Source organism: Bubalus bubalis, chromosome 21, assembly GCF_019923935.1.
Source record: "Bubalus bubalis isolate 160015118507 breed Murrah chromosome 21, NDDB_SH_1, whole genome shotgun sequence".
NCBI lineage: Eukaryota > Metazoa > Chordata > Mammalia > Artiodactyla > Bovidae > Bubalus > Bubalus bubalis.
Genome location: NC_059177.1, coordinates 4,239,394 through 4,261,373, shown reverse-complemented (window position 1 = coordinate 4,261,373; position 21,980 = coordinate 4,239,394). Strand labels below are relative to the sequence as shown.

Here is a 21,980-nt window from a genome sequence, read left to right as displayed (position 1 = left end):
GAGTGGAATTGTTTCCTTAATTTCTCTTTCTGTTTTCTCATTATTAGTGTATAGGAATGCAAGGGATTTCTGGGTGTTGATTTTATATCCTGCAACTTTACTATAGTCATTGATTAGTTCTAGTAATTTTCTGGTGGAGTCTTTAGGGTTTTCTATGTAGAGGATCATGTCATCTGCAAATAGTGAGAGCTTTACTTCTTCTTTTCCAATTTGGATTCATTTTATTTCTTTTTCTGCTCTGATTGCTGTGGCCAAAACTTCCAAAACTATGTTGAATAGTAATGGTGAAAGAGGGCACCCTTGTCTTGTTCCTGACTTTAGAGGAAATGCTTTCAATTTTTCACCATTGAGGATAATGTTTGCTATGGGTTTGTCATATATAGCTTTTATTATGTTGAGGTATGTTCCTTCTATTCCTGTTTTCTGGAGAGTTTTTATCATAAATGGATGTTGAATTTTGTCAAAGGCTTTCTCTGCATCTATTGAGATAATCATATGGTTTTTATTTTTCAATTTGTTAATGTGGTGTATTACATTGATTGATTTGCGGATATTGAAGAATCCTTGCATCCCTGGGATAAAGCCCACTTGGTCATGGTGTATGATCTTTTTAATGTGTTGCTGGATTCTGATTGCTAGAATTTTGTTAAGGATTTTTGCATCTATGTTCATCAGTGATATTGGCCTATAGTTTTCTTTTTTTGTGGGATCTTTGTCAGGTTTTGGTATTAGGGTGATGGTGGCCTTATAGAATGAGTTTGGAAGTTTACCATCCTCTGCAATTTTCTGGAAGAGTTTGAGCAGGATAGGTGTTAGCTCTTCTCTAAATTTTTGGTAGAATTCAGCTGTGAAGCCATCTGGACCTGGGCTTTTGTTTGCTGGAAGATTTTTGATTACAGTTTCAACTTCCGTGCTTGTGATGGGTCTGTTAAGATTTTCTATTTCTTCCTGGTCGAGTTTTGGAAAGTTGTACTTTTCTAAGAATTTGTCCATTTCTTCCACGTTGTCCATTTTATTGGCATATAATTGTTGATAGTACTCTCTTATGATCCTTTGTATTTCTGTGTTGTCTGTTGTGATCTCTCCATTTTCATTTCTAATTTTATTGATTTGATTTTTCTCCCTTTGTTTCTTGATGAGTCCGGCTAATGGTTTGTCAATTTTATTTATCCTTTCAAAAAACCAGCTTTTGGTTTTGTTGATTTTTGCTATGATCATTTGCTTTTAAAAGCTATGAGTTGCTAAGCAGCTGCTGCTGCTAAGTCGCTTCAGTGATGTCCGACTCTGTGTGACCCCATAGACGGCAGCCCACCAGGCTCCTCTGTCCCTGGGATTCTCCAGGCTCATTTTGATATTTGGCAAAACTAATACAATTATGTAAAGTTTAAAAATAAAATAAAATTAAAAAAAAAGAACACTGGAGTGGGTTGCCACTTCCTTCTTCAATGCATGAAAGTGAAGTCGCTCAGTCATGTCCGACTCGTAGCAACCGCATGGACTGCAGCCTACCAGGCTCCTCTGTCCATGGGATTTTCCAGGCAAGAGTACTGGAGTGGGGCGCCATTGCCTTCTCTGGCTAAGCAGCTGAGTCTGGGCCTTCTGGAGATGATGATGTCCCCGCATGTGATTACAGGGTGAGGCTTTGAGGTGGGCTCCCTTCAGGAAAGAATGAATGCATGCTGTTCAAATAGCCAGGGAGATAAGCAATTCTTGCTTTTCCCCACTACAGGTCAACAAGCTAAAATATTCATCATTCAAGAATCTCTTGCAGCTAAAGGAGAAACCATATGACTCAGTTTTGGCCATTGAGATGTAAACACAAGTTCCTGAGCTAGGAGTCTGGAAAAGCTTTTCAAATTTCAGAATCAGTCTTAAGATCCTTCAACCTTTTACCCTTTTCATATTCCTGGCTTAAATGTGGGTACAATAAGCAGCATTTTAGAAAAGAAAATACAAATGTATTGATGAACACCATATATGAAGAATCGCAGAGCAGCCTTAACCTTGATGGCACTCAAAACATTCATTGCCTTTCTACAACTTTCTTGTTAATGAGTAAAACAAACAAGGTAAACTGTGGTTAGTTTGTTTGTTTTTTCTTTTCTTCAGCTGTTTTCCTTTTATGGTTGAGACATATTAATGACTTTCTCCTAAATACCCTAAAATTTGCAAGAACAGCAACAGTCAATAGTTTTAACCCAGAGCTGTAGCTATCCCAAGAGATAAACTACATGATGAAAATTCAGAATAAGAAAGTTTTATTAAATCTTGATTTTCCAACACCTACCACAGTGCCTGCCACTTAGCAAGCAATTAAAACATTTGTTGATTGATCCTATTGATTGTATTTCTCAGGAAACTTTTTAAATAAAGTAACACTTGAAGCACGCATCATGATTTATGGAAAGTTCAGTAACAAATTTAAATTTAATGCATAACAATATTGAATAATTAACATTCATTGAATTTTAATATAATCTAAGTGCTATGCTAAATTATTTGTTATCTTTTTAGTTAATTTTCACAGCAGTTCTATAAACCAAAGTATTATTATTGGAGAATTTCAGAAATATTTAAATAACTTAGCCAAGGTCACACAGCCAGGTGGTACAGGAGCCAAGATTCAAAGCCAAGTTTATCTCCCTCCAAACCTATGCTCTTAACTGCTGTGTATTAATAAAATATTTTAAATGTGTTCTCCTAAAAGAAACATATCCTTTGATCCCTAAAAACCCTTTTTGGCAGAACAGCAAGTACGCAGAAAATGATAGTCTGTGTTAATGGTTATACATTATTAATCAATTACCACTTACTGAAGGATTTATTGTTTAATTCCTGTTTGTTGACAAATCAGCTGAATTTTTCATGTGCACACACTGGAGTTAGATATATAAAGCGATTCACTTGAAACATTCCATGTTTGCTCCAGGTTGCTATTGGGAACCTAGGTTATTTGTGGCATTTTGCTTGAAAATCCTGGAGTCATTAAATTCTGAGTCCACAACTTGCATAGTAGGATATTGATAAGAATAAGGATGCAGGCAGCAATTCACTAGGTACTTGAATGGCAAAACATATAGTGCAAGTTTTCCACACCCTGCAGACTGCAGGTTTATATGATAATAAATTACAGTTATCACCAGGACAAAGAAAAAAAAGGCCATGAAATCCAATAGCTCAGTGAGAAATCTGCTAATACAGGTGGTCAAGCTTGTTCCATTTCATTGTCAAAGGGAGGCTATTTATTTGCTTCTGGGTAGTTCGATTACAGAGTCATTTGCTGCTGAAAGTTTTCCAGTAGGCAGACGTGGACCTATAGCTCTAGGCTTTAGATTCAAAATCAGTGAGGAAAAGAGAATAAGAAGCTCCTCACAGACAGCATAATTGATAAGGCAGAGATCTTTAAGCAACTCCAGAAATGAAATAAGTGCCTTTAAGCATCCCAGTTGGAATCTCCTTACTGTGTACAGGGGGCATGGGCAAGGGTCAATATGCTGACTATAATTATTCATTTTTAGAAGCTCTTTAAAATATTTTCCCTTTGATAGTTTCCTGTCCAGATGAGATGTCAGTGATCGGTGTGTGTATATAAAAGAGAGAGAGATTCCTTGTATACCAAATGCTCAGAAACAAAAGGAAAATATTCACAATGAATTCTCAGTGGTTATAAAATCAAAGACAACTTTCTTTTCCTCTTGTGCAAGATACAAGTGGTTTTTATCCAACAAATAACTGTCTCTTTCTGAGAGACATTTGAACAGTGGAGATTATACAGACTGTAATCATTATTTCCAAACTGCCACAATCTAGCAATTTGCAAACTGGCAGTGTATCCAGAGAACAGATCAAAGATAAATGCCAATAACAAGGGTTTTACTTAAGCATGTGCATCACCATTTTCTTGTCAATAGGTTTGAAATTCAATTTCTCTTTTGCATGTCCCTAATAACTATATTTTATATCACGTTTGCTGGGTATAAGAAGCCGCTACTAAAGTTGCCAAATAACTTGATTCTTTTGTCAGGTAACCTTTAAACCAACACATGTATGTAATTCCCTTATTAATTACAAGGATTAACTTCATCAATCTTAGTTCATGACCAAATTCAAAACTTCCAGTCACAGTCATGAGGAGAAATGCATTACACAACTGAAAGGTTTCAAATTCTAATTTATCCCACCTTGAAAACAATTAATGTGTCATTAAGGGCAATGAGTCCACCAAAGTAATCTCTATGGGCAGTGACCCACAAGGAAAGGTTAACAAATATGGGAGGTATCAGCTTGCTCGAAATTGAAGAAAACCAAATAGCCTATCTCTAGTTTTCAGGTGTTGAAACTGGAAAATGTCATCAAAGAATTTTAGCAATGATAATAAAATCCTAATGACCAAAAAATTGACAACTTAGTGTAACTCAGCTCTCTCTGGGAAAAGTTAAGAGTAAGTATTAATATATACATAAATATGACATAAATGCCTAGATCAGTATTTCAAGACCTACTGACTTTCCACCTAACTTTTGAGAAGCCAGAGATCTACACATTCACTGATAGGAATCAGAAAACTAAAGTTACATATGAGTAACCCCAAAATGACCATTATTTTAAAACAAATAGGTACTGAGCATTCCTATGTTATAACTGATATTTAAAGCATTTCTATTTGGAAATAATCCTAGATTTACAGGAAGATCGTATAGAGAGGTCCCCTGGGGCTCCACTCCATCTCCCCAAAGGTTATATGTTAATTTTAGTATAATATCAACACCAGGAAGTTGCCATTGAGTGAACAATATGTGTGTATAGCTCTATATCATTTTATATGTGTAGATTCTTGTAATTACCACTGCAATATCAGGATAAGAAATTATTATAAATGATTTTATTTATTTTCTTGAATATAAAAATGCATTTAATTTCAGGTAGAAAGTTCCATACTATTACTGGCTTTACAAAACAATAACAGTGTACTGAAAATTATTAATATATGGGAGACTGTTACCTAGGAAAACTCTATTTATAAAGGCCAAAGTGAAATCCTAGTAATACAGACAACATACGCTTGGGTTAAACTTGTTTCCCTGAACAGATCAGACCATCCCCTCATTCAGGGATCATCTATCCCCAGCATGACAATGAGCAATTTTTCAACACATAGTTTATCAAAGACATCTTACTGAGAACTGTACTCTTCCAAAACTGTTTATAGGTGAGAGCCCCAGATTATACATGCATGCACATACACCTCTCCTATCTGGGGTAAAACAGAACATTTCACAAGTGCCCTTGAATCACCAATAAAGTAACCATAATAAAAGAGAACATTAATATATAATCACAAACAGTCGATGAAATAAACCAGCCAGATTCTTCCAAGCCAAGTCTATGATGAGGTTTCTTATTCCTCCCTAACAAACATAATCCAAATGGTCACAAACTCCAATTTCAATTCATCTCGGAATGGAAAAACATACGATCACAAAAGAAAAAAGTAATAAAGCAGAACTGAAACACCGTTCCTACCTTGGCCATCTGTGCCTGCACACCATTTGCCTTGAGAGACGCTACCGCTTTCTGTGCAGCTGCTGGGCTGTCGAAATCTACAAAACCATACCCTGTGAAAACACAAAGCCCCGGGTTAGCGCTCGCAAGCAGCTCTGTGTCACTGATGCAATGGGTGTTTGTGGTCACACTCGCACTCATGACCCAGGTTGAACCATAGACCTCAATCTATGGCCCTTAGCATGTCAGGGAAGAGACCACAATATTAAACATAAAATAATAACGTGCTTATTTTCTAGAGGTTGCTTTGGCGATTGGCTATGTAATCAGCAAGCTGATTTAGATTAATTTGGTGAATAAGGTAACATTATTTAATCATTTCTTTCTTCAATGACTTTATTGCAAGAATTAGGAACATAAAATGCTGAAAAATGTAGAAAAGTTTATCTCAAAAGGTAATTTTCTAACCCTCAAAAAACTTGATGGTATTAAAAGCAGTGCTAGAACCGGCATGAAGTTAGTACTGGCAAACTTAACAGTTTCTGGCATTCAAGCAGTCATTCAATAAATGCATGTTGAATGAAAGAATGAACGTGATGGATGAGTTCAGGGAGATTTGAGCCCAGTTCCAGTTGATTTCCAAGCCCATGTTAATTCATTATAGGACATGTCTCTCTCAAAGATAACATCCTAAATAAACAATTTTGACTGTTAAGGAACTTATGATAAATAGACAAATATTCAAATGTCTTTTAAAAATAAGAAACGAAGACCCATGTCACTTATTTACTATTTTTTATTTTTTTATTTATTATTTTTTTTTTTTTGAGAACAGATGGGACTTTTATTATAGATTGGTCAGCCAGAACAGTTTACACCAAACCAGTAGGGAACTGAGCTTTTATTTTTTTTATTTTTTATTTTTTTGAATTTTATTTTATTTTTAAACTTTACATAATTGTATTAGTTTTGCCAAATATCAAAATGAATCCGCCACAGGTATACATGTGTTCCCCATCCTGAACCCTTCTCCCTCCTCCCTCCCCATTCCATCCCTCTGGGTCGTCCCAGTGCACCAGCCCCAAGCATCCAGTATCGTGCATCGAACCTGGACTGGCAACTTGTTTCATACATGATATTTTACATGTTTCAATGCCATTCTCCCAAATCTTCCCACCCTCTCCCTCTCTCACAGAGTCCATAAGACTGTTCTATAAGTACAATCTTAAAAGAGCATAAAAGTTGCCTATGAAAGGGAAAAAGTCATGTCTGACTCTTTGCAACCCCATGGACTGTAGTTCACCAGGCTCCTCTGTCCATGGAACTCTCCAGGCAAGAACACGAGTGGGTAGCCATCCCCTTCTCCAGGGGATTTTCCCAACCCAGGGATCAAACCGGGTCTTCCGTATTGCAGGCAGATTCTCTACCACCTGAGCCACCAGAGAAGTCCCCAAAGTTGCCTAGATTGTACTTTGTGTGCTTCTGTGTGTAGAGTGAGGCCAAGGACGTAGCCAGTAAAATGTAATAAATGAAAAAGGGGGATTTTTCATGCCCATGAAATATAGCTGTATTATTCAGGGCTTCACCTGAGAGTAATTTCAGCTGCCAAAAATACTTCAAACTAGAAATGATCAAGAACGTGTGTAGGGCACTCAAAGCCCACCCTACATGCATCCCGCTCCTCTTCTCTGCTGCCAAGCAGGTATCAGCTCTGTAACCCCTTCCTTCTCTCATGTAGAAGTTTTGAGGAGCACTGCTAAGGCAAACCTCCTAACCGTGAACTGTGACCCTCTTCCCTGAAATAACTAAAGAGTGAATAGGAATTCAATTACCAAGTTGTTTCTTGTAATTAACTTTTTAATTTTCTCCCCTTGAATCTTGTCTTCTTTTTCTCCCTCCCAGCATGTTAACAAAAAATGAACTTGTTACTCATCAGTGTACCATCCAATGCTCTTGAAAACCTTGGAAGTTTGTGTTTCAAATACACAAGGAAGCCTGCTCTGTTAGTACTACTAATTCCTCTCTTCCCACAAAATTCAAACTATGTGAGCAATATGAGGATTGCCATCCCTGAGATGAGTAAAATGAGGGAAAAAGAAGAAAAAGAGGAGAAAGAGCAAAATAAGTCTAGAAGTAGTGTTAGGAGGAGCATATGATAAAATAAAAAATAGACTTTATCTATTATGGGCCAACAACTGCCCTGGGTGGGGGATGTGTTGGCACCTGATGAAATAACAATGCAGGTATCAATACCATTGTCCTCATGCCTGTTTATGAATTTACACAGAGAAACCAAAGTGTAAGCCAGGTGACAAGACTGACCCCCTAAATCATAAGTTGCTTAATTGGTAGAGCAGGATTTGAAGCCAAATCTGCACAGGCCTTTCCAAATACACTGTACAATGAACCACTTTATAATCTTACTTTGCAACCTATTTCTAGAAGCCTCTGAAGCCCACCAGAGAGAGGTCACAATTCTTCAAAATCCCTTATATGTTGAGGCTAGCACATGGAATATAACAATCCCATAAAAAAATTCAACCCAGCTCATTCACTCAGTACACTTATCCGGGGGGTGATCGAGTTCTCAGCACAATGGTCTGCATGAGGTTTGATAAGTCACCTTTCCCACCTCATGCTTTGGTCAATCTTCCTCATTCATTCACAGGCTGCTTTCTCATTCAATAATGAAATTCTATGTCAGGCATTTTGCCAGGTACAGAGTATAGACTAGTGGGGAACAAATAGTTCCAGTTTGCATCCTTACTCAGCTTATAGTTAAGTTGGGAGATGAACATAAAATGAATAACCACAAAAACGAATCTATAATAACAAATTGGTTTGCCTTCCTTGAAAGAAAATGAGAGCATATGCCACAGACTCTGATGATTGACTATTACTGAAGGTTTGAAGAAAGCAGGGGCATGAGATGACCTGCATTTTTATAATATCACTCTCACTGGCTTGTCCTAAAGATGGGATTGGTTGTAGGGGAGGTGGGCAATAGGAGCGAGATCAGGGAGATGACCTAGGGGCTATAATAGTAATCTGAACAAACAGCAACTGGCCATGAAATAGAAAGGATGAAATGGATGGTTTGACTTACATGTGGGAGGCAGAATTAACAGGACCCAGTGATGGATGGATGGACTGGGTTCGGAATAAGGGAAACATAACAGACAAAGATTACTACTGTTTTTTCGGCATAAGCCAATGGGTAGGTGGAGATGTGATTTACAGAAATTGGGAGCCTGGAGGAGGAACCAACAGGGGAGAGGGAAAATTAAAATATCAGTTTGAGACATGATGAGCCAGAAAAGCCTGTGAGACATCTAAGAAAAAATGTTAAGTAGTAGCTGGATATATTAGGCTGGTGCTCAGAAAGGGGAACAAGACTGGAAATAAAATCTAGGAGGTCAACAGCATGAAGGTACGATTTGCAGAAACGGAAAAAGACAAAAGTGCCGGGTGTAAGTAGAAACAAAGAGCAGAGGTTTAGAGCTAAAACTTCACCACTGAAGTGTTCGTGAGATGAGAAAAGGAGATCTCAAAGGAGGCTGGAGGAGAATCCGATGGAAAGAAAGAAGTGCAAAGGGAAGAAGATGTCTCAAAGCCAAAGAGACAGAGAGAGAGATCACTGGTGTCCAGTGCCACTGTGAGAGCAAGATGGGAGCTTGAGATGCCCAGTGCTTTAGGAACATGAACTTGTCTTTTTTAATGGTGGTTGATGTATAATATTGGATTAGTTTTGGGGCACAGCTTCAGATTCTTCTTCATTATAGGTTGTTACAATACTGAATATAGTTCACTCTGCTGTACGGTAGGTCTTTGGAGCTTACTGTATGTACAGTAGTATATATCATGTATTCTTACCATGCTCAGCTACAGGCCAGGGATGGGGACCGAAGGCTGCTTGAGTGGTTGAAGAGCAAGAGCGAGATGGAGAAGTAGAGAGTATTTGCAGTCTTGTCTGCTATTCTGTCGCTGGGAAGGAGAGTTAGGAGCCAGCTTTAGCCTAAGGGGTATGTGAGGCTAAGGAGCTGTTTATGTTTGTTGCTTGTAAGACAGGAGATGCTATGGTCTATGGTTTCCAACCTTAGCTATATGCTAGAAGCACTTACTTGCGAGCTTAAAAAACGAGCAATGCTCATTTTTCACCTCTGGGAAAATGAAACAAGCATCTCTGGGAATGTGGCCCAGTTGTCTGCACACACATATGTGTACCTATTTCCCGGCCTGGGTTACAGGACTACTGAGTATTCATTCAAAATATTAAACATGAATTTATTTGTTGCCCTGCTATGAGACAGATACTGTTCTTAGTACTTTTGCATGCTGATAAGAAAGATCAAGCAGAAGTCAAGAGATTAAAGCTTAAGGCAGAAAGACAGATAACTTTTAGGATAATGTTTCTGAGAAAGTGGCAGTATTAAGGGGGTTCTAGAACATGACTGAAGTGCTGTCCTTTGCTAAAACAGGGACCTGGTGTCTTGCTCATAGTAACTGGAAGGAAGAAAAAAAAAACATTTTCCAGGTGTTATTTCTTTGTATATCTTTGTTTCCGGGACATAGCCTGAGCTTAATAAACATTTATTGAAATTAATTGACACCGTGTTTAAAAAGATGCTAAGTTACTCCACGGGACTTATGTGGAGATTAACTAATAAAAGTGTCTTAATACACATTGACTCTACCAAGCAGCCGTGGTTCACTCAGCCACACTGCCATCCAGTGAGGCCCCAGGGACTTCACGACTCCTGGCTGCTGTAACAGCGTGGCTTCCTCCACTTCGTCCACCCCACACGTCCCACAGGACAGTACAAAATCGTGATGCTGAGCTCCAGGGCTAAACTCCAGTCCAAACAGAAGAAATCCCTGTCAGGAGAGGAGTCTCCCTGAGCCTCCTCTGAATCAGGGAGGTGATGGGCGAACTTTGAGAAGAGTGTCTTTCCAAAGAGCCATCGTGCCAGCAAGGAGAGTGGCTCCTTAGTACAAAACATCTCTCCTGAAGACTCCTGGGAAACAAAGTTATAAAATCATCAATGTTTTGAGGGCTTTCCTGGTGTTTCAGTGACTAAGACTTCACCTTCCACTGGGCGTAGAAGGTGGATCTTAACTCTGTTGGATCTTAACTTCCGGTGGATCTTAACTTCCATACAGGGAGTTAAGATCCCTCATGCCTTGTGGCCAAAATAACCAAAACATAAAACAAAAGCAATATCATAACAAATTCAATAAAGACTTTAAAAATGGTCCACACCAAGAAAATCTTAAAAAAAATATTTCACTAAGTTCTGTTTTTCATACGAACTTACTTTCACTAATTAAAATGAACGTGTACAGGTAAAACATCTCAAGTAATTCCCCCCAAAACGCCACGATTCTGGAGGAAAACACGGCACTCTTGAGTTTTATGTGACAGCGTATACTACATCACAAACACAAAGAAACAGAATGAAATACGAAGCTGCCCCTAGAGAATAATGATGCATTTATGAAGGAATAAAGCAACTCCAATTTGGTTTCAATTTGCTCTCCTTAATGACAAATCATCAAGCCTGGGAACAGAAACCTCCATACCTACATCTGGTGAGGGGCAGCGTAGGGAGATTAGTTCAGCTCCAGCTAATAATGCTTTATGGTAACTGCTAAAATCCTCAGTAAAATGGGACCCACTGAAAACACCAGCCCGAGAGGCTGGAAGGCCACTGGTCTCACTGCCTCAATTACATAATGAAGCCTGGCAGCAGGTTCAAATGCATGACAACTGTATGCCACTGTCTTCTCCATACACCCCGTCCTTGTTTTCCTTCCTTGTCAGGGGGATGCCAGCAGCTCTGCAATTAGCAGGAAGCAGAGAGCAGTGAGAAAGAGCTCCATGCTCCACGCTAATTAGGTCATTCGCCAAATGCACTCATTCCACGGGCAGATCTAATCAATGCTTTCCCGAAATGCTTGAAACTTGGTGTGTTAATTTAAAGTTTTGCTATTTTTTTTTTATTGCACTACAAACCTAGTGACTTTATAAAGAAGCAAAAACATATTTATTTAGAAATCGTGACACAGTTCTACAAACATTGGTACTGCCAGAGGGTTTTGGTTTTGTTTTCTTTAGTATATCTGTAGGCAGCTTCCTGTGACTTTTGCCATTCAATGAGACAATTGTGTGCCAATCCATTTGAATTCTGTTGCAAGTATCTTTATCCTCTTTTTAAATTTAAATTTTATTTTATTTTGGAGTATAGTCGGGACATGACTAAATGAGTAACAAGGAGGAGGGGGATAGTTAATTTAAAATGATGTGCTAGTTTCAGGTGTATAGCAAAGTGATTCAGTCATACATACACATATATCTACTCTTTTCCAGATGCCTTTCCCATATAGTTTATTGCAGAATATTGGGTAGAGTTTCCTGTGCTATATACAACAGGTCCTCATTGATTATCTATTTTATAATTTTATTTATTTATTCTGGCTGTGTTGGGTCTTTGTTGCTGCCTGGGTTTTTTTCTAGTTGTGGCAAGTGGGAGCTATCCTTAACTGTGGTGCGTGGACTTCTCAATGCAGGGGCTTCTCTTGTTGTGGAAAACAGGCTCTAGGCACGTGGGTTCAGTAGCTGATTTTCCCAGGCTGTAGAGCATAGGCTCAATAGTTGTGGTGCATGGCTTAGCTGCTCCCCAGCATGTGGGATCTTCTCAGGACAGGGATCAAACCAGTGAGGCCTGCATTGGCAGGATGATTCTTTACCGCTGAACCACCAGGGGAGCCCCTGATTATCTATTTCATATAGACATTTTGTAAAGGTCAGTTCCCAACCTCCTAATTCATCCCTCATCCACATTTCTCCTTTGGTATCACCTTTATCATAGTCAACAGTCTTTTTCATACTTCTGTATTGCTAGTGGCTCTTTAAATCCTTTATGTAAATTGCTTACATATTTACCCACTTTGGATGGTTCTTTGTGTGGGGAAGTGATACAAACCAGGACTGCTGGCTCAGATGTGTGGTGGCATGAGCCCATGAGCTGAGCAAGACTTGCTCTCAGAGTGTAACCTCACACTACATTTCATGTTTCTGTAGGAGGACTGTCAGAAAGCCCACTTGAAGTACATGGCTTGAGGTAACACCCAACTTCTTCCAATGACAATCCAGCTGTGAGTCAAATGTGATTTTTAAAAAGAAGAAGTGAACACTTTGTCTAGGAATCACACATTCCACTAAAGTTCTACTCAAGCTGATGTTTAAGAATCACCCTGCCATAAATCCCCCACTTTCTATTTTGGCTTAAGAACATGCCATGGATGTTGTCTGAGCTCAAAGCGGGAAAACTAAATTGCAGGGAGAGAAGGCGGCCTGCATGAAAGGAGGAGTGATTTGCAGGTTTCCTGAAAGTCTGCTGGGCTCAAGGCCGCCTCCAGGCATCTGTATTTCAGCTCAACGTGTTGTACATCACTAAATTGTTGAGTGACCGCCAAATGTCTTCTCTTATTATTGGATCTCCCAGTTCTCTGCATTATGTTGATCAAAGGAGGTAGCTGAAGGACAGCACTTATAAATTCTTTGCTGCACATAATGCTTGTAAAACCAGACTAACAAGAGAACCTAATCATTTCTTCAGTATTTCCTTTCCCACTGATGTCCTGTGAGTGATCCTTACAGTGAAGCAAGGATGCTACAATACAGTAGGCCTACAGCCTAACTTAGATGTGAAAAGAACAAGGGTGAAAGAAAAATCCTGCTAGAATGCAAAGGCCAAACAGTGCTCATTTTGAAGGAAAAGAATCTAAACCATTAAAATCTGAAATGATTCGTTCTTTGAAGCATCTTTGGAAAAAAGGATGGGGCGGTTTCATACAGAAAAGAACAGCATATGTACTTTTCATGCAAAGGGCTGCAACCTTCAGATGCTTAGCAGGCAGAGGCAAAAAAGATGGGCAACAAGGTCCACCCACGGAAAACAGATTGCTTCACTCTCTTCCCTGATTTCTGAGCTTAATTACTTAATTCTGATACTCTACTTCCATAAACAGTAAAATAAGACATGAGGTTTTGCAATAGAACTGACCTGTGAGGAAAGACACTTTTGACTCATCATGTGACCTTCAGTTCAGTTCAGTTCAGTGGCTCAGTCATGTTCGACTCTTTGCGGCCCCATGAATCGCAGCACTCCAGGCCTCCCTGTCCATCACCAACTCCCAGAGTTCACTCAGACTCATGTCTATCGAGTCAGTGATGCCATCCAGCCATCTCATCCTCTGTCGTCCCCTTCTCCTCCTGCCCCCAATCCTTACTGTTATTATTTTTCATCTTAGTTTTTTTACTTTTTATTGAAGTACAGTTGATTTATAATGTTAGTTTCAGGTGTACAGCAAAGTGTTCAGAATACATACACACACACATAGTTTTTCAGATTCTTTTCCTTTACAAGTCATTACAGAATACTGAATATAGTTCCCTGTGTTATATAGTCAGACCTTGTTCTTTACCTATTTTATATATATTAGTGTATCTCTGCCAATCCCAAACCACTAATTTATCCCTCCACTGCCCCTCACGTTTGATAACTGTAAGCTTGTTTTCTATGTCTGTGAGTTTATTTCTGTTTTGTAAATAAGCACATGTATATCACTGTTGTAGATTCTACCTATAAGTGACATCATATATTTGTCTTTCCTTTTCTGACATATTTCACTTAGTACGATCATCTCTATGTCCATCCGTGTAGCTGCAAATGGCATTATTTCATCCTTTTTATGGCTGAGTAATATTCATTATATAAAGACAATGGGTATATATTACTATTAAATTTACTAAACATCTACTATGTGCAAGGAAGATGATGTGTTCGATGCTGCAGGGAAAATTAAGATATTGTGACATCCATCCCTTCCTGTTGGGGAGCTTCTGATCTAGGAGGATGGATAAATACGTTTAAATACAGTAGGGGGTCCTCCTACACGGGGGGTTACGTCAGTGAGCACATGCAGAATGGCATGTTTTCATTTAGTTTAATATGTGTGGGTTAGTGTGCACAGCCCTGCTCATCAGAGCTGAACACCCGTGTCAGGCTCCCTGTCAGTGAGCAGCATGATGGCAAAACTATTCACAGTCTACATTTATGTGTATATCAGTCTTTCTGCTTTCCTGTTCCCGTGCATAATAGACACACAGTAAATGAAATTCAAAACATAGGGAGGAATCAGTGTCACATAAAAAGTGAAAACAGGAACTTTTCTGGAAGTGCAGTGGCTAAGACTTCCCCTCCCAAGGCAGGGGTGGAGGTTTGATCCCTGGTTGGGGAGCCAAGGCCCCACCTGCCTCCTGGCCAAAAATACAGAACATAAAACAGAAGCAGGATCATAACAAATTCAATAAAGACTTTTAAAAAACTGAGAATAAAGTGCTAGTATTCTAAAATGGCAAATATTCCTTCCTGGTGGGGGCAAACTCTGTACGTAAGAGCAAATGACAACATGAGGCCTCGGGAAAAGAAACTGGGTCCCAAATGGCATTCCCTGGCAGAATAAAACAATTACAAAGACGGACGAATTCAGGGAGCAGCATACTCAGCAGCATGCCGCTTGAAAATGGGACACTGCTTTTCCATTTAAGGTGCATCGCAAGTATTAAGCCAAACACAAATTCAAATCCCAAAACTCACTTCCCTTCTCACCCCACTCAATTGATTTTTAAACGAGAGAAATGGCTTCTATCTACTGAACAAAGTCAAAATTAGGATCAGGATCATTATTTATGGGCTTAGGGAGATCATTATGCTTTAGTGAGATTAAAGAAACTCACTGATTTGCCAAAGTCTTTGACTAAACCAGTCATGATGTTATTATAATATTGCAGAGATTAAGGGAGCAGACTGCTTGGCTGTAAGTGGATAGATTAACCTCTGAAAATCATCTTGCAAAATTTTCCTTTCCTCATTCTAGGATACAAATAAAATATATGTCTCGTGTAAACTGCTGGTCCTAAGTTTCTCTGCCATCAAGAACAGTGGGAGATTTAAGTGTGTAATGCATTGTGTCTGCAGAAGCCAGTCAGAGTGCTGATAAAACAGTTCCACTCGGTCTGTAACTATGATGGAAGCAAGCTACAACTGAATAATTACTGCTCTGCAATCCTTGTGCACAGAAGGGCTGCCAAAGCTATGACCTTACACCTGTGCTCATCTTTGCCTCCCTCTCTCTGCTCTGGCCTCTCTATAGGCAGGTACAGCTGTGGACTATTTCTCCACCAGAAGAGCAGAGATGGGGACTTCCTTAGTGGTCTAATAGCTAAGACTCCACACTCCCAGTGCAGGGGGCCTAGGTTTGTCCTTTGGTCAGGAAACCAGATCACATACAAGTGAGTGAAAGTCGCTCAGTCATCTCCGACTTTTGCAACCCCATGGACTATACAGTCCATGGAATTCTCCAGGCCAGAATACTGGAGTGGGTAGACTTTCCCTTCTCCAGGGGATCTTCCCAACCCAGGGATTGAACCCACGTCTCCCGCATTGCAGGTGGATTCTTCACCAGCTGAGCCACCAGGGAAGCCCAGATCGCATATGCTGCAACTAAAGATCCCGCATGCTGCAAATAAGACCTGGTGTTCAGCCGTGTGTCAGTCTGTTGGTCACTCAGTCGTGTCTGACTCTTTGCAACCCCATGGACTGTAGCCTGCCAGGCTCCTCTGTCCATGGAATTCTCCAGACAAGAATACTGGAGTGGGTTGCCATTCCCTTCTCCAGGGGATCTTCCTGACTCAGGGATTGAACTCTGGTCTCCTGCATTGCAGGCAGATTCTTGACCATCTGAACCATCAGGGAAGCCTTGCACAGTCAAATAAAAATAAATAAATGTGTATATATAAATATACAAATATATATATTTGTTTATTTATATATTTGTGTATATATATATGTATGAAGAGCAGAGATGGTGGCCTCAGTATGTGAGAATCAATGGAAGGACGATCTCCCCCTTCACTCATACCACCACCACCAAGTACTTTAATCCACATTCACTCAATGGCTCCAGCCAATGAATGGCCTGGACACTTGAAAATAATGCATGCATGTGGTTAAAAAAATTTTTTTTAAATAAAATATAAAAATCATGCCAAATGAAACATTATTCAGTGAAATATAAGTCCTTTTCCAACTAGATTTTAGGACTCTGGTCCCACTTCCCAAGAAACTATCCAATGATTCTTTCTGTGTTCTAACTGAAAAACAAGCAAACAAAAAATAGCTGAAACTAATTCTTGAGCTCTTTGTGTATGTATTAGAAGCACTTAGGGATTCATATAGAAATAGAAATAATTTCTATCAAAAATGATGAAATGAAAACCATTTGTAGTTAAGATTTTACCAAACACTTCTAAAAGATTTATGAGCTCTACATTATGCCTTAGCCAAATGTGTCCTACTTTGCCAAACTGATTTTTTCCAATATTTTAAAATATTTTTTAAATCAATAAAATAGTAATAGGCAATACTTTCAAGGCCTTGTAGATTTTAAAGAGTGATTTTTCCTAACTTTTTCATTTCTTTCAAAGATTTTCCAAAGGACCTTTAGGCATTACAAACCAAAGATATCAGAAACCAGTGAAATCAAATTCACACAATATCCTCCTGAAATATAAAGATTGTAAGCCCATTTTCCTTCTCATTGCAATGAAGTTGGATCTCTCTCAAAAGGATTTGGGAAATACATCAGGATCTTAGGAGAAAATATTTCAGATCTGTGATTCAGAAAGCATGCCAAGAGTTTGAATAGTCATGTCATTATATTCATGACTGCACATTCATTTGTAAGTTGATAGTGAATTTTTTTCAACAATCAAAGACATATTTTCCCCAAAGTAATTTGACTGTAATTTGTAAATTGGTATGGCAGCTCATGGCACCAACTCTTCTGGGTCCTTTGATAGCTGGTGACCCATGACTTCCAGCCCAGGCCTTCCCTCATTTAGGCAGAGCTTCCTTGAAAAATCCTAGTCATCGTAATAGACCAGGATTTCTTATCCTAGGAGATGCTGGTTGAAATGCAATTTGGGGAGCCTTGACCAGGATGTTCAGTGGTCCTAAATAGGATCAGGACCTGGATCACTAGGGACGTGGCTCTATAAGCAGAGCCTGGAGAAACCTACCTTGAAAGCCTTCCTTCTTTGCTACTTTATGTGGTGTCTGAGGACCAGCAGCAATGACATCAACCATAAGTTGGTCAGAAATCAGACTCTCAGGCCCACCCTAGAGCTACTGGCTCAGACCTTTCATGTTGACAAGATTTCCAAGTACCTGAGGGCACATTAAAGATTGAGACACCCTGGCCTGCAACCAGACACTCTTTCAAATCAGCACTGCACACACCATCCTCATAAAACAGAAGGAGAAATGGGGATCATGTCATTCAACCACCCTCTGATCTTGAAATATGCCATGCGGTAGCACTGAGTCCAAAGGCAAAGAGCACGAAGATAGAATTAAGGTTAATAATATTACCTCAATTATGTATTGGCTCTGGGTAGTGAATGAATATAAATGCCTTCAAAGTGCCTGGCCCAGTGCCTACGTCCTCATCCCTCTCCAGCTCCCTCACCTTCTCAAACTGTACTGTACCCTGATGCAATCTACTCATCTTAAATACATTCTGGGACAAGACCGGCAGGTGTATTTCATTCTCCACATAACAATTTTTTAATACATGTTTAAAGACAGCAATCCTGCCCCTGATTGTATTTGCAAAAATGAATATTTGAAAATACAGGATTGGGGCTATTTTTACATAATAGCCAATTTCAGGACAATTGCATGCCCTCCCCCTCTTTCTCTTTTATTTGTCCTTCAGAGGTATACCTAATTCTGTTCTAAGTTCAAATTGGTCCTACATGAATATGTTCCCTTAAAAAAAAATACTGTTCATTTGAGGAAGCAGGTAACCAATGTGAAGAGTGATTATACAATAAATGTATTATGCAAATTCCAGTGAACATTTTATGCACATTGGATAAAGAATCAAATTAAAGTCTCATAACCCTTGGAAAATTAGAGTTAGCAAGCACAGAGGTTGATTTGCCCTTGAACACAAAAACTGCTAGGAGCAGACACTCCCCCATCATTTCCACAAAACTGAACCATTTCAGAAAGTTTCAGATTAAAATAAGAAATCCCCCAGGTGTCATAAAGATCGGCTACTTTTACAGGAATAATTTGGAGACACAATTTGAAAGTGTTATGAGTTGGAAGGAATGGGTGAACTTTTGTGTCACGTCTTGCAAAGCTGGTATTCCAGGTAATCGGCCAGTTTGAAACATCAGAAATTGCACAAGGAGAGTGTCAGAGAAGGAGAAAGATTTCTGAAGAGCAAGTACAAGAGGGCTGATTTAAGATCTTTCCCCGCAACAAGCTGAGTGGCAGGTCTGCGACAGACCACACGCTCCTTCGATTACCCTTCACACAATGTAATAATGGGACATAATAGCCGCCTTCCTATTACATTGTCGTGTCCACTTGGTGCCGTTTGCCAACACGGATTCTCCCATTGTCTGTCCACAGAGGAATAATGGACCATTAAGAAGCGTAATGCAGAGGGTCAGCACAGCATTTACCTATTGGAGAACAGAGAAGCCATCACATGCGTCTCACTAGGTCAGTAAGCAAGTATGGATGTGAAGAAGGTGCGTCAAAAGCCCATTCTGCTCCCAATTTTTACACGTGGGGTCAGGGTGCAGGCTCTAGTGCTGAGAAGAGCCCATCCACTCATCAACTCCTGGAAATCAATTTTGTTTCCTGTTCATCCTTTTTGGGAACCAGGCAGGAAGTAAATATGAAAACTGTGCCATTGATTGAACAAGTGTTCAGTGGGGTCCTCTTCTGAGTTCTGAGGACTGCGCTATGTGGAAGAAAAGACAGACAAGATGGGGATTACCTCCTAGGGGGACAAGCAAGCCCGGAGGAGAAGCAGCCTGTAACGCCCCCATAATCCTGAAGTGCTGTACATGGTATGTGTGTGTCAAACCACAGAGACAGATAGGACACAGCGGAATGCTGAAGGGAGAGAGCTTATTTCTGAGGGGAGATAATGGAGATGAATCTGAGCTTTATAAAATGTCCCTTTTTCTTATTCTATAACGTCTTGCTCAGCTTTATTGATGTGTGATTTACATCTGATCAATGCCCCATTTCCGTGTACAGTCTGATGAGTTTTGACAAGTACATCCACCTGTATACCAGCATAACAACCAGGATTGAGCACTTTCATCACCCTCAAAGGTCCTCATTCCTCCTTGCAGTCACGCATCCCCAGCTGCTAAACCCCCAGACCCTGAACTCCCCCGTCATTACCAATGCATGTTGCCTGTTCCAGAAACTCACACAAAGAGAATCACAAGCATGTACCCTTTTCTGGTTTTGTTTTTTGCTCAGCATAATGATAACCTTTAGACATGAGAAGGAAAGGGAATTTTAGTGTGAGCAAAGATTTAGGGTCAGGTAATTAAAAGGTGAGTTCAATGACTTGCAGGGACAGCTAAGTTAGACTAAAGAGGCCTGGGAAGGGAGACACATGACCCAGCCATCTGACCTCGCACAGCCTAGAACCTGTGAACAATTTTACACCAACCCTGCACCACTCTCCTGCTTTCTCACGATACTCAGACCACACTGCCTCAGAACATTTGCACGTGCTGTCCCCACTGGCTGGAATGGCCCTCTTCCAGACTGCACACACCTGGATTCTCCCTCTCCTCCTTGGGCCTCTATCACCACATGTTCTTAAAGTCCTTCACTGCACTAGGCACAATCTGTGGATTATTTTATTTATATATTTCACTAAAACAGACTGTCAAGGACCAGATAATAGAGAACAGGATGGTTCTGCTCATAAATGGACAAATCACTAAGACTTGAGAGACGCTTTCTGGTTCGGTTCATCTTAGCCACTGAAAGAATGAAGAAGTGAGTCAGTGAAAGAATGAATGGTAAATGTGTAACAAATACCTCTGTTTTCACCCAGTCACATATATCACCTAGGGCACTGTAACTCACACAACACTCTGTGACAAACAACTCTCCACCTTTCTTCTTCTAAAACGCCCTTGTGTCATTATATAATTTAAAGGCAACAGAGTCTTGTGAATTTGCAATACCAACTCCCAGATGGCAGCATCAGTCTGATCTGTGTTTGTGCATTTTGGGGCAACAAGACAAAATAATTAACATCCAGAAAGACCTGGAAGATGCTAGATGTCAAAGTCACCAAGACTAAAAAGACACTGACTGTTGTTATAATAAGGCAGAGTTCTCGTTTTTAAATATGTCCAAAGTGCCCTGAAAACAGGACTGAAGTATTTTGGTGTTAACGCTTTGGCTGTTTTTGAGGAACTGGAGTTCTGTGCTCTAGGATTTTAAGGTGAAGTGAGCCCTTGGTGTGTTTTCAAATCAATAAACGACTTTGTGTCATCAGCCTGCTGGTTGCTCAACACGTTTATTGTAACTTAACAAAAGAGCCCAGGAACAATAGTGCTCAGCAGAAGGGAAAAGAAGTGAGCTGATGGCTCATCTGAAGGGACCAAAAGATACCTAGACCGATGATGTTCACAAAGAAGTGCAGCTGAGAGGCTGCCAGGACCCTGCAGGGAAACGAGATCACGGCTAAGGGAGTGAAACCACCGTTTTCAAGTCCTGCTCTCAGAAACTTGACCTTGGAAATGTTTTCAAAAATTCACAAACAGTGGCACAAGCCAGAGATGTTTTTATTTTCTCTCTGACACAGTAATATTACCATAAGAACTCATTTTCTATAAGCTCCTAAAAGCTTTCCTTTCCCTGTACCCTAAGGTTCTTTATGCATTCAACAAATACCACATATGAGGTAAATAAGTGGGGACATAATTTAAGTTTTATTTTCCAAACTACTGGTGAGGAGAGAATACATTTCCCTCTTCTTCATTTTGTATCATTTTCTTTTTCTGCAAACGAACAGGAAGTTTTGAAATACACATGCAAAACAAACAAAAAAAAATCCACAAAGATTGACCTAAAAGAGCTTTCTTTCTGTCTGTATGAACAAGGATGAAAAATAAACAAAACTACAGGAAACTCCTGCTGCCCAAAGCACCCTCTTCTAGGAAACAAAGCAGTGACAGTTTCAGTAACACCAGATCTTTTGAAATTAATTTTTGGAGGATATTCTTTTCTTGGAAATGATAATGTCGACTTGTATCTAGATCGAAGGTGATGGCATTATCTTTCCAGCAGCTGACATGCTCAGCAGACACAACATCACAGAAGGCGACTTCCATCCTAAAATACAGAAAGTGGGGCTGGAGAGGAGTTGTGAGGCAGGAGATACCGGGTCCCAGGTGGAGCAGCTGCAGGGTCCTGTTAACTCTTAAGATAAAGATACAATAGGAGCAGAGCCCTGCTTGTGTAAAAGCTAAGGAGACCACATTATCCTCATTCTTGTGGTCAAGGGGACCTCCC

At 39.8% G+C, this 21,980-nt stretch overlaps 1 protein-coding gene across 11 annotated transcripts in view; it reads right to left on the bottom strand.

Annotated features, from left to right (window-relative positions):
* Nucleotides 1–21,980, bottom strand: part of RBMS3 (RNA binding motif single stranded interacting protein 3) — an 817,173-nt gene that overhangs the window by 464,281 nt on the left and 330,912 nt on the right. For all 11 annotated transcript variants that reach the window (XM_044934041.2, XM_044934037.2, XM_044934042.2 and 8 more), the window contains exon 4: nt 5,524–5,615. In XM_044934041.2, coding sequence (XP_044789976.1) covers nt 5,524–5,615 — 92 coding nt within the window. The remainder of the gene's footprint in view (nt 1–5,523; nt 5,616–21,980) is intronic.